The sequence below is a fragment of the Dipodomys merriami genome, unplaced genomic scaffold (genome assembly GCF_024711535.1).
Source record: "Dipodomys merriami isolate MVZ:Mamm:240054 unplaced genomic scaffold, mDipMer1.0.p SCAF_26, whole genome shotgun sequence".
Taxonomy (NCBI): domain Eukaryota; kingdom Metazoa; phylum Chordata; class Mammalia; order Rodentia; family Heteromyidae; genus Dipodomys; species Dipodomys merriami.
The window spans coordinates 17,663,632-17,677,305 of NW_027204048.1; the positions used below are offsets into that span (position 1 = coordinate 17,663,632).

Genomic DNA, 13,674 nt, shown 5'->3' on the forward strand with positions numbered 1-13,674 from the left:
AGGGGCTAGTGAGTCCCCCTGCTGCATGTGTGCACACCCTGCATTTTTAACTTTCTCTCTGCCTGTACATCCTAACACGCCTGGTGCTGTGAAGCAAGGTGCATTTTAACTTACCCAGCACAAAGCTGGAAGTGGGCGCGTGGCTCAACTGGTAGAGGCTCAGGAAAAGCTCCTGGGCACTGAAATCGAGCTGCATTTAAAAAGAAGAAAAGGAAAAGAAAAGCCATTGACTTTTCCAGGACCGTGCTTGGAAAAGCTGGACACCGTTCCCCTCGCTTGGAGAAGCCAAGAACCTTCCATCAGGTGCACATCCAACTGAATGAACTGAAGGGGCCCTGGGGTCTGACACGTCCGCCCGCGGCGCGTGGCCCCGCGTCCCCAGCCAGCAGGCAGCCCACTTGGGGAGGGGCTGCGGTCCGAGTTGGTGCGTCTTGGGGTCCGGGGGTCCGGGGGTCCGGGGGGGGGCGGTGCAGCGCAAACCCACAGTCGCTGAAAAGCAGGAAGGGCGAACGAAGTGAAACTCTGGGGCTGCTGGTCTGGTGGGCTGACACCCGGGCGACGACCTTCCCGAAACGCCGATCTGTGAGGACGTGTGGGAGGGGGGGACGAGGGGCTGGGGGGGGGCTCGCTTCACCCGCCACCCGCGAGCGCAGGGGGGTGGAGTGGCGGGAGATGCAGGCAGATCGAACCGGGCGGAGGGAAGTGCAGGTCAAACACCCCCCCACGACCCCCTCCCCCTCCCCCAGCTCCCCCTCCCCAGCCCCGGTGGGGGGGACCCGGCCTGGGCAGCCCCGGGGAGCCCGGGAGGGTTCGGCTCGGGCAACCCGGAGGCGCTAGGACCGGGCTGGCGCCTGGCTGCGGCCTCTTTGGGGAGGGGCGGGAGGGAGGTGGGGGGAGAGGGGGAAGGAGGGGTGCGGGGGGAGCGGGGGAGTCATTTATGCGGAGCGGGCGCCGCTGCCATTTGCCGCTCACACTCCTCGCGTGCCGGAGGAGAGCGCCGGGGAGCGGGGAGCAGGGCGCGGGGGAGACCCGGCCCGGCGGAGGGGGCGCCCGGCCGCTGCCTGCACCGCCCCCCGCCGGTCAGCTCCGGACTCTCGGGGAGGCGGGGGGGGGGGCCGGGGAGGAGCGAGCGCCGAGTCTGGAGAGTCCGGGAGCGGAGCCGGCGCCGTCCCACTGCGGAGGGCGCCAGTCTCACTTCGCGCAGCCGCCCCGAGCGCCCCCTCGGCCGCGGAGCGCTCGCCCACCGCGCCCGCCGGCCGGCCCGGGAAGAGCCGGGGAGACGCAGCCCGGCCCCGGGGATGGTCTAGGAGCCGACTCGGAGGCTTCCCGGCTCCGCTCCCCCTCCCCCGAGGCGGAGGTGGGGAGGGGGGCTCGCCGAGCCCGCGGCCGCCCGCCCCGCGCCGCCGCCCGCCGCCGCCCGGAGCCCGCGCGCGCACCCGGGGCGGCCCAGGCCGGAGAAGTTAAGTTGTGCGCGCCGCGCTCGGGGCGCGCCGAGCCCGCCCGCCCGCCCGCCAGCGCCCGAGCACCGGCCGCCGGGGCCCAGGGAGGCGCCGCCCGCGGGCGCCGCGGGGCCACCATGGGCTGGGGCCGGGGCCGGGGCCGGCCGGACCTGCTGTGCGTGCTGGCGCTGCTGGCGGGCTGCCTGCTCCCCGGGTGCCGGGCGCGCGTCTACACCAACCACTGGGCCGTCAAGATCGCCGGCGGCTTCGCGGAGGCCGACCGCATCGCCAGCAAGTACGGCTTCGTCAACGTCGGACAGGTAACGCGCGCCGGCCCGGCTCTGCCCCGGCTCCCTCGCCCCCTGGGGGAAGGCGTGGGGAGGGGGTGGCGGGGATCGGGGAAGGGGTGGGTGGGTGGGGTGTGGGGAAGGGGGTGGCGGGGGTGGGCGGCTTCTTGTCTCCTCCAGATCGGGGAAGGGGGGACCCCCGGGAACCCCCCCCCCCGGTCCCCTCTTCCAGATGTGCGCTCGCAGCGGCTGCCCCAACTCCCGGGCGATGCTCCCGCCGCCGGCGCGCGCTCGGCCGCGCACACTCGCGGACACTCGCGTCCGAGCCGCCGGGCTTCCTGTGTGGTTTGCGCGGCATTTCCACACGCAGGCACACGCAGGCACACCATCATCACCATCACCCCCTCTTTCGCTGCTTTTTATTTTCTTGGGGCAGCTGTGCAAACGCTCTCGCGTAGGGCAGACTTCACTGGACCTTTGTGACCCCGGGAAGTCTATCTAGGAACACTACAGCGACTTCAGGAGAGGTCCCCGCGGGAGTGTGTGTGCGTGTGCGTGTGTGCGTGTGTGTGTTGGGGGGGGACACGAGCGCGCGCTGTCTCTCTGTGTCTGTCTGTCTGTCTGTCTGTCCGTCTCTCTCGGGCTCGCCGGTGAAGCGCCCGCCCGGGAGAGACCAGCTCCCTCCACCCCTACCCCCACCCCGTGGCGCCGACCTGAATTTAACCCAGAAAGTTTTGCTCTTCCTCGAGGCGCGGGGAGCCGCCGGGCGCCGGGCGCGGGGCGCAGGCACTGGGGTGGCGGGGGGGGGGGTGGAGAGGGGCGCGAAGGGGGGCGGACGCCGTGCCACCGCGGGTGTGGGGTGGGGTCGCCGGGGTCCGCGTGGGGTTCCCCGCGGAGGGGCGGGGGGGGGGAGAGCGAGAGGCGATGGAAAACTTCCGAGAGCCTTGGCCGGTGGGAAGTGGGGAGACTGCCCGGCGTCCGGCGCGCGAGGCCCGCGGGGACTGGGGCTGGGCTGTAAAGGGGAGCAGGGTGTTGCCTTTGGAACAAACGGGGGTGCTGCTCAGGAGCCCCCCGCAGGGTTTCCACGCTGGTGTGGGGGGGCAGCGGCGTAGATTTGGAGGTGATCTTGGCTCCTCCTTCGTCCTCTGGCCTCTCTCCCTTTCAGATGGAGGGGTGCGCAGGGCTTTGCGAGGGGCCCCGTCCCGGGCCTCCTCCTTGCCAGTCCACGGCTGGCCCTCGGCTGGCCCGGGCCGGCCGGCTTCTGGGGGAGCGGGCTGGCGGGGGCGCCTTTCCAGCCCGCGCGCTCTGGGGCCGGGCGTGCGCTGCACGCACCCGGCCAGGGCTGGGGAGCCGGAGCCCGAGGTGCCATTTGGTGCCACCAGGGTCCCCCTCCTCCGTCCCCGCCTGAGCACAGATGGCTTCGGATGCCGTTTGCCGCCGAGCTCGGCCACGTCCTGGAAGACCAGACACCTCCCCTCCCCTGCCCCCCCCGCCCCCCGGGGGACTCCCCCCTCCCCCGCGAGCAAGCGGGGCCGCCCTCCGTGGGGAGGGCGAGGTGGTGCTCTTTGCCCTCTCAGAGGGAGGAGCCCTGTGCTCGGGAAGCCAGGCGGAGCAGGGCAAGGGGCAAGGGGCAAGGGGCACCAAGAAAACCTCCCCTCTAGGTCTACCCCCCCCCCCCGGCTTTTTAAAAAAGAAAACCAGAGCTTAAAGTTGATTCCCAGTAATGGGACTGGAAAGACCAACACTTGAAGTTCAGTAGCACTGATACTCTTCTCCAAGACACCTTTCAGGTTCTGCTAACATTGAACATCTCCTATATGCCAAAGCATATTTGGAAGGATATTTTTTTCCTTTTTCCTTTCCTTTCCCTTTCCCTTCCTTTCCCTTCCTTCCCCTTCCCTTCCCTTCCTTTCTTCCTCCCCTCCCTCCCTCCCTCCCTCCCTCCCTCCCTCCCTCCCTCCCTTCCTTTCTCCCTCCCCCCCCTCTTGGGGCTTGAACTTACTGCCTGAGTGCTGTCCCTGAACCTCTGTACTCAGGGCTGGTGCCCTACCAGTTGAGCCACACCTCTATTTCTGGCTTTGAGGTGGTTAAATACAGATAAGAGTCTCAAGAACACTTTCCTGGAACTGTGATCCTCAGATCTTACTTAGCCTCTTGAGTAGCTAGGATTACAGGTGTGAACCACCAACATCTGGATGATACAACGTATTTCTTCATTTGAAAATGACCTTCTTTGATGACTCTTGTTTCATATACAGCAGATGAGGAAAACAGGAGTCTTGAGAAGTTGCTGCTATGACATCAGCAGTTAGACAGTGGCAAAGCTGTGATCAGCACTGGTCCAGGGCCACTCCCCAGGAGTCCTGCCTTTTTTTATGAATCTATGTCTGTCCATTACTTGTGGAGGTAAAAAAGAGAAAAGAGAAGCTCCCTTAGCCCCGAACTCTTTTTTTAGTGGCTCAAAAACAAAGATCTAGTCACAATTCGCAGACACTGGGTTTATACAAACCTATACTTCCTGACACTCAGAAGTAACGTCATTTCTCCAAGGAAGAGGTACCTCTATCTTTCTGAACTCACAGATACAATAACATGGATGTTGCGGAATCTGGCAGATTCTTTAGTGATGGGAGAAACTTGTCATCCAACCTACTTAAAATTGTGTGTGTGTATGTGTGAGAGTGTGCTCCTGCATGCATGCATGCTAGTACTGGGGTTTAAACTCAAGAGTCTGGACACTGCCTCTTAGTTTTTTCGCTCAAGTCTTGCTTTCCTACCCTGGAACCACACACTTGCTGCTGCTGCTGCCTCCTCCTCCTCCTCCTCCTCCTCCTCCTCCTCCTCCTCCTCCTCCTCCTCCTCTTCTTCTTCTTCTTTTTTCTCTTTTCTTTTTTTGTGGGTCCTGGGGCTTGAGCTCTGGACCTGGGCGCTGTCCCTGAATTCTTCAGCTCAAGGCGAGTGCTCTACCACTTGAGCCACAGTGCCACTTCTGAGTGGTTTTCTGAGTGGTTTATTGGAGATAAGAGTCTCTTGGACTTTTCTGGCTTTGAACTGTGATCTGTGGATCTCAGCCTCCTGAGTAGCTAGGATGACAGAGTGAGCCACAGGCTGTTGCCTGGCCCAGCTCCCTTTTGAAGGAGCACAAGTCATGTTCTCCAGCCTCATCTGACTTTAGAAAATGCCTTATGATATGAAGATCCTTGGCTTTGCATTTTAAAAGTAATACCAAAGAAATTTACATGCAGATAGTACCAAATGCTGTTTATTGTGACTTTTACAACCTCAATAAGGAAATGTAGTGCATACTGAGGTTGCAGAGAAGCCCTGAAATTGAAGCTGTAACCTTTGTAAAAAGATCCACTGCTCTGCAGGATAAAGCATTTCTCCCTCCAGATCAAAGGAGCTCAGCCTATCCTGAGTTTTTGGGATGGTGAACCGAGTTCACACATGCAAGGGCCAAATGTATTTCTTATTCACTATATTGCACTGTCAGGACCAAATGTATTTCTTATTCATCCTTTACTGCACTGGCCTTTTAACACCTTAGACCTCGTTTTGTTATTCTTTCTTTCTAGCAATAAACCATCTGTGGTTCAGCTGAGGGCAGTTACTAATTTGCAAATGTCTCTGGAATATTCTGCTGTTTCTGCCCACTTGGACATAAGAATCTCATCTCTTGTGTCAAAAACTGAAACTATGACTGGTAATTATTTCTGAAGCCATTTTGCTATCCTAGTAATACTTTTGATATCTTCTGTATGATAGTCTATTAGGTGAGTAAGATAGTGAATTTTTACTATAATAAAGCTACAAATTGGACAGCCTACTCAGAATATCAATGTAATGTTTTGCTGTAGCATCTTAGCATTTAAAAGCCACCAGGGGTAAGCTTTCTGGCCTGGAGATTTCTATAGAAAAAGCATAAGCTCACAAAAGATACACTGAGTAACACAAGAAGCAATCAGACAAACAAGCAACAGGGACAGGACTCTATAAGGCAAGAGTAATAAGGGTTTTCTTGCCTCAGGTTATAGAGACTGCATTATGCTTTCAAAAGTTTTCACAAAGTGTTCTATTTTATGCACGGCTATGCCTTGATATACTGAAGTGATACCTCACCATACTCCTTGTTAGTCCTTGTTATCCTGCCAGCTCCTGTTTTACTTGGTAGTGTTTGAGCTACAGAATGCTTTGCCTATACTCTCTTTTCTTCGTATCTGGCACTGGCGGCACCTGCTGGGCTGGCTGAAGGGAGGAGGGGTGCACGTCCATTTGCCTTCATGGAGAAGGGAAAGAGGCCTTTGTCCTCTGTCACTAATCTCCCTAATTCATCATCCTGTGCTCTGACCCTTTGAGTAGAAAGCCTGCCAGTTAGAAAATTTAAATTATATTTAAAGGAATAAAACTGGACAACTTGCTCATAGTAGATATTTGTGCATATTAACTCTATAATAAGGAATTCATGTCTAGCTTATTATTGTTATTATTTGTGCTGGTACTGGGGCTTGAACTTGGAGCCTGTCCCTTAGCTAGAGATAAGATCTTGTGAACTTTTCAGCCTGGGCTACACTTAAACCTTGAATCTCAGATCTCAGCCTCCTGTGCAGCTAGGATTGTAGGCATTAGCCAATGGTTCCTGGGTAGTTTCTGGTCATTAACTCTAAGGAGAAGATCATTGTGAACAGATAGTTTTCAATGGGTAATAGCTGTATTGATTATTCTGAAAATTGCCTATAAGCCTTGCTTCCAGACTTGAGGTTAGTTGTAATACCCTCTCCATTCCCACTGCTATGTAACTTACCTTGAATGAGTCTCCAGAAATGAAACCAGTTACCAGCCAACCTTGGGTACCTTACCAGGAGCGCCCCTAAACAGCATTTGGACTTGCAAACTCTGCAGAGACCGCAGGCCAGGCTGTAGAGCCAGGAAGCCACTGAACCTAATGAAGCCCCTCTCGTTCATCTGCAAAATGATAAAAATGGCAAAACAACAGAGTGAGTGAACTATGCACTGGTCAGGACACAGTCAAGCTTACTGGGAGGTTTGTTGACTCTAAATCAGTAGAGAAAGATTGAAGTAAGTGAGATCTAAAACTTTAAGTGTGGGGAAGGAAGGACTGTTTTGGTTTGTTTGTTTTTTGGTCAGTTGTTGGACTTGAACTCTTGCCTATGCACTCTGTCCCTGAGCTCTTCAGCTCAAGGTGAGCACTCTACCACTTAAGCCACGGCACCACTTCTGGTTTTTTCGTGGTTCATTGGAGATAAGTCTCATAGACTTTCCTGCCCAGGCTGGCTTTGAACTGTGATCCTCAGAGCAGAGCCTCCTGAGTAGCTAGGATTACAGGTGTGAGCCACTAGTGCCCAGCAAGACAGACATTTTAAAAATGATAGATGTGCTGGGAGCTGGTGGCTCACACTTGTAATCCTAGCTACGCAAGAGGCTGAGCTCTGAGGATTGCAGTTTGAAGCCAGCCTGGGCGGGAAAGTCCGTGAGACTCTTATTTCCGATTAACCACCAGAAAACCAGGAGTGGTGTAGTGGTTCAAGTGGTAGAGCGCTGGCCTTGAGCTGAAGAGCGCAGCAACTCCCAGGCCCAGAGTTCAAGCCCTATGACCTACCAAAAAAAAAAAAAAAAAGAAAAGACAGATACAAAAGGCAAAGATCAGAAAAGTAATTTATTTTGAACTCAGGGCCTATCACTTGCTAGATAGGTGCTCTACCACACCGGCCATACCCTGAGCTGAGGAAAAGCATAAAATATATATCCTTATTTATCCTTTAATTATTACAGGATAGATAGCCAGGTACCAGGGGCTCATGTTTATAATCAGGAGGTTGAAGTCTCAGGATTGTGGTTCAAAGCCAACCTGGACAGAGAAATCCACAAGTTTTTTATGTCTAATTAACCATCAAAAAGCTGGAAGTAGAGTTGTGGCTCATGTGGTAGATAGTTAGACTTGAATGAAAAAATCTAAGGGATAACACACTAGCCCAGAGTTCAAGCCCTAGTACCGACAAAAGAAAAAAGCAGGATGAGCTTGGCTGGAGATAGAATAGAGGGATAAGAGTATCTGAAGACTGGTTATTTTGTAGAGCATCTTCCCTAAGTTTATGTTCAGTTGTGTGTTTGGAGTTATGTCTTGATTTATTTTTTGGTCAGCTGTGGGGCCTGAACTCTGGACCCGGGCGCTGTCCCTCAGCTCTTCATCTCAAGGCTAGCGTTCTACCACTTGAGCCACAGCGCCACTTCTGGCTTTTTTGAAAACCCAGGGCCTCATGCATGCAAGGCAAGCACTCTACCACTGAGTCACTTTCCCAGCCCTGTGTCTTGATTCTGAATGTCATTTACCTGAATAAAGTCTGGAGAATAATTTTCAAATAAGGAGAAAGTGATACATGAGCAGGAAGAATCTTGTTCAGAGATGTCCTGAATCTTCCTGCTCTAGTGACGGTAAGAAATGGAGAGATGGTGGTAACCAGTGCACAGGGTGCTCTGACGGCTCTAGGTGGAATTAGGGAACTCAGCAAGCCGGCTGGATTGTGTGGTCGTGGACTGTATGCTTCTAGTAGTAATTCTGAGATAGTTTGTGAACAGCAGTGTAAATTGATGCTGTAATCCCAGAATGGTCCTTGTGTGACACATCTGGCTTTGTACAAGGCAGCTGTTCGCATCCAAGAACCTGAGCCCTGACCTCAACTAGCTACTCTGGTGTGCATTTTTCTCAGGATGAAGTAAATGGGGGGAGAATAGAGGAACCTTGGCTGGAAAGAGTCATTTAGAGGGCATGGCCTGATGATGGTGGATCTGTGACATTAACCTCATGGACCAGGAATGGCTTGTGATGTGGCCCCTGAGGATTGAGGGGTCTGTTGGAAATGAAAAACTGCATATTTTGTCAGCCTCAAAGCAACTGGATTTACCTTATCACTCTCTTTCATGGGCTGATATCCAGAGGTTTTAACCTTAAAGGTCAGCCAGAGAGGCAGGGTAGTAGTGTGCTGGGAAAATATCCAGCTCTGTCTGACTCTGGCTGAGAGAGAGGGAGCCCTGACCCAGAAATTTCCCCTGGGCTGGGAGGAATATCTGTGGTGTTTGTCCAAGTTCTGTGAAGCAGTGTCTGGGTTTTCCCCGGGCCTGTAGTGTTTCCAGGTATCGCTGTACTTCACAGCTGTATTGTGTGGTTAATTCAGAGTGAAGTCAGTGACAAAAAGCTATGGCTTCCTGTGTATACATACACAGGTATACTTGTGTTTCCTTATCTATCTATCTATCTATCTATCTATCTATCTATCTATCTATCTATCTATCTATCTATCTCAGAACTGATGCTTAAATTTAGGGCCTAGTCACTCTCTCTTAGCTTTATTGCTTAAGGTTGGTGCTATACCACAGAAGTCACATCTCCTCTCAAGGTTTTTTGATGTTTAACTGGAGATAGGAGTCTCGTAGACTTTCTGTTTGGGCTGGCTTTGAACCTTAATCCTTAAATCTCAGACTCCTGAGTAGCCGGGATTACAGGCATGAGGCATGAGGCATTCATGACCACCTCCTTTTTGTTTTTATCTAATAATATTTGCACAGAAAACAGAGTGACATTGCTCATACAGTTCAGATCACATAGTGACATTTGAGAGTACTAAGGAGGAATGATCGATGCCAGTAATCTCCTTAGTTTAGATCAGTCCTGGCAGGAAAATAAGACCTGAAAGAAAGGAAGAGCAGAGTTGGGCTTAAGAGAAATTCAAGGTGATTTCATTCGCAATTTGACTTTAAGAGTCTCTTATTTTTCAAATAGGGGACCATGTATACCATTCACCTTACATGATTGAGGTAAACATCAGGTATCCTTATAATAAAAATAAACATAGAGCGGAAAGGAGGCACAGAGAACATTGCATATGGTATAAGGGCACCAGGGAGCTGCTCAAAGGAAAATGGAAAAATGCTGTGGTAGAGGGGCTTCCGCAGAGGACCATCGTGTGATTTTTTACATTCTTACTATTGATCGAGGATACCATGGGGTGGAAGGAGAGAGGAGTTGGGGCTATGTTCCTGCTCCTCCCTGAGCTTCTACTTTCCCCTGTGGGGCTGGGACAAGTCACCAGACACCCAGCTAACTCTTCCTGGGTCCCAGTTGTACAATTTGAATATGTATAATACGTATAGGCATTGCAAGACAAAATCATGTATTTATTGATTGGTTGGCTGATTGACTGCAGCTTTGTGTGATGGTCTGTTATTGGGGCTTGGATTCAGGGCCTAGGTGCTGTCCCTTAGCTTTTACATTCAAGGCAGGTGCTCTACCATTGAAAGTGAAGCCATGGCTTCACTTTCATGGACTTTTCCTGCCCAAGCTGACTTTGAACCTCCACCCTCAGATCTCAGCCTCCTGAGCAGCTAGGATTATCATCTTGAGCCAATGGTGCCCAGCAGCCATTAACTTAGTTAATGGCAAAATCAATCCTGACCATAACAACATTAATGATGACATTTTGTTGAGCCACAGAAATCTGAATGAGTTTGACTGTGGGAGTGTTGTTCTTATCTAGGTATGGAATATATATACATATGTGTGTGTGTGTGTGTGTGTGTGTGTGTGCGCGTGCGTGTGTGTGTGTGTGTATACACAGACAATACTCCAGTCTGAGCACTGCTGTGTTTTTCTCATCTGAAGGCTTCTGAATTCTGAAACATGTAGAGTCCAGAGTAAAAAACAAAAGACATCTAATCGCAAAGCCATAGTGCTCATAGCCGCTGTTTCTGTGATTCCATGTATTAGTTTCAGTCTCAGACAAGTGCTTTGGCCAAGTAGCCTAGCACTACCTGTCTTACCCAGTATTGACATGAATCCCGAAAACAGACTCCAGTTGGTCTTGATCACCGAGTGAGGTCATGTCCCCATTTCCAGGCCAGTCTTTGTCCAGAGGGGTGGCAGTACTTGGGTGGGTCAGCTTAAGGCCCATGGCCAACCTTGCTTGAGGTGTGGGAGATGTTGACCTTAAACGAGGTCATCCAGTATTTGGGGAGGGACAGTTCCCTAAAGGAAAATGAAATGCTGTTAGTAGAATAAGGGAAAACAGATGTGAGGCCAGGAATGGTTCCACCACAGATCAGATTATATAAAGCAATAAATGCCTAGGCAAGGGTGTTTCAGTATTATCAGGGAGAATAAGATTAGAAATCCCTAAGGCAAGAGAGTATCTATTGAAGGTGAGAGTCCACCAGGATACATATAGACCGTAAGACATTCTCTGTTCTCAAGAGTCTAGGCCTTTTTTTTTTTTTTTTTTAAATCTCATAATTACCACTCTATAAGAACAAGAGAAAGGAGTTCTGGGCAGGTAAGTATGGTTCAATCATGCCCGAGAAGTAAAGAGCGTATAAAGAACTGGAAGAGGCAGAGGCTGTGGGCTGTTATTGGTAAGGAAAATGGAAGTCCTGATTAGGGAAAGATTTGCAAAGTCTCATGCATTAAGCTTTGCTAAGAAGTAGGGGAGGAGGCAGAAGAATGTAATTAGAGCTGTAAAGTTTTAGCCTGCAGAGCATAGAATGGAGGACTCAGATCCTCATGGCAGAAATCAGGACAATCTGCAGGAGCATTTTATTTTATTTTATTTTATATTTTGCCAGTCCTGGAGCTGGAACTCAGGGCTTGGGCATTGTCCTTGAGCTTCTTTTACCCAAGGCTAGCACTCTACCACTTGAGCCACACAGTGCCGCTTCTAGATTTTTCTGTTTATGTGGTACTGAAGAATTGAACCCAGGGCTTTGTGCATGCTAGGCAAGTGCTCTATCACTAAGCCACATTCCTAGTCTTGCCTTTAAAACAAGAGTAAGGCCTGTGGTACTTGCCTGTCTGTAATCTGTGTGTGTGTGTGTGTGTGTGTGTGTGTGTGTGTGTGTGAGTGTGTGTGTGTGTGTGTGTGTGTGTGTGTGGACTGATGTAGAAGAATCATATTTCAAGGCAAGCCAAGCAAAAGCCTAGAACCCTTTGTCAAAAATAAACTTGAAATAAAAAAAGATTAAGGGGTATCACTCAAGTTACATGCATACCCCAGTCTTGCAAAAAAAAAGTCTAATGAAAATATTTTAAAATTTATTTTTATAGTGTATTTAAAGATGTACAACACAATGCTTTGCTCTCTATATGTACATATCATTGATATCCAAACAGAGACAAATATTGAAGGTAATAGACATAGTCATTTGCTTATATCTCTGTAGAATAATAACATTGATACGTCTCTGTTTGTGTTTATTTACTAATAACAGTACACAAAATGTAGTCCTAATGAAACATCCATTAGCAATGCACTGTTTACTACTTGGAGTACTTTCCCAGGTGACTAGCTATCCCCACTCTGTGAAAGCATGCTCTTTGATTCAGTCTCCATGTTTTCTCTCCCTCCCCATCCCCTGTAATCATCATTCTGTTCTGTTTCTACATAGTTGACTCCTCTCCCCCTTTGCCCCATGCCCAGATTTTCTGACCCAAATTCCATATTCTTTCCTGGATGCTGTGCTTTCAAAGTCTCTCTTTTGTGATCATTTAAATTCTTCCTTTCTCCAAACTGCCCCACCATCTTCATTCATTTCTCTCTCCTTACTTTCCAAGACTCATTTTTGGATGTTTTTCCATCCTTCAACCTATCTGTCATCATTCCTCCCTTTCTCTGCCTCAGATGGCAATTTTGCTTCCTGCTTCCACAAAACACATGAGCAGTCAGAACGTAACCAGGCTCTTTCTATGTTCCTTTTGCTCTTTAACCACCTGACTCACGTGTCCGAGCTGATCACAGTCCGAGTTGTGATCTCTGTTGAAGTTTAGGTGATGCCTTACTCCATCTCCCTTATCTCTCTTCTACTCAGAGTGCCCCCTATACTCCCATCTCTCTTACATGGCCTTTTTCTGCCTCCTCTTCTCTTCTCTCTCTCTTTTTTTTTAATTGTGAAAATACCTTATCAAGCATTGTTGCCTCCTCCTTTGTTTCCCCTTCCCATCCCCCACCCTTGTAAAGTTCGCTTTTTGACATAACGACTTGTATATTTCTTAGCTTTTTATACTCTACCACTGGAGCCACACCTTTAGTATGGGTGTTTGCTGGTTGCGATGGAATCTCAGACTCTCCTGGCCTGGGCTGGCTTCAAATTGTGATCTTGTCAGGTCTTCACCTTGTGAGTAGCTTGGGTTATAAGTGTAAGCCATCAGTGCCCAGCTAAAATGTCTTTTTTTTGGGAGGCGGGGGAGGAGGGAGGGAGTTTCTGACATTTGAACTCGGGGCCTCACACCTGCTAGGCAGGCCCCCAGCCATATTCTCCCATGACTGCTTTGAATGTCCCCTTTTACTCTAATACATGTCCAAGATTAGTCATAGAGATGGATAGATGAGAGCCACCCCATACAGGTCTACTAAGATCTACTAAGTAGATCTATTATACTTGAAGTCCAGAATGTGGGCACACAGGGGGACTAATAGATAGGGAACAGGTGAGGGCTAGAGGGCTGGAAAGAGTCAAGAAATTGGAGGCTGCAATATTGGAAGGCTTGTTAGCAGGGATTGCAAGTCATTGTGCTGGTCTACCCACCGAGCAGATAAACACAAGGTTTGCTCGTATTCTAATTCTTCTGGGATAAATGTAGGCATTATCTCTGTTTTACACAACTGCGTGCTATTACTCAAACGGCAGGTCTTATACCAACTTAAGGGATAACAACAGACAACTTGGTGATTACTTTCAACTCCCAAATGTGTTTCCCCTTATTTGACTTGAAAATTGAAGATTGAATGGAGCAGTGCCTAAAGAAGAAACAACGTCAACAGAGAATGCAAGAGCAGAAGTAATATTTAAAGATGATTTTCACATAGCGTGTGCTGTGTCATGTTTGAGGTTCTCGTCCATCTTGTATTGTAACAAATAATGGTAACTGTAATGAATTCGCATGTCAC

General features: G+C 50.4%; 1 protein-coding gene across 5 annotated transcripts in view; it reads left to right on the plus strand.

The window, feature by feature from the left end:
- The first annotated feature begins 1,552 nt into the window (after nucleotides 1-1,552).
- Nucleotides 1,553-13,674, plus strand: part of Pcsk5 (proprotein convertase subtilisin/kexin type 5) — a 394,004-nt gene continuing 381,882 nt past the window's right edge. For all 5 annotated transcript variants that reach the window (XM_070035766.1, XM_070035767.1, XM_070035769.1 and 2 more), the window contains exon 1: nucleotides 1,553-1,759. In XM_070035766.1, coding sequence (XP_069891867.1) covers nucleotides 1,577-1,759 — 183 coding nt within the window. In that variant the 5' untranslated portion in view covers nucleotides 1,553-1,576. The remainder of the gene's footprint in view (nucleotides 1,760-13,674) is intronic.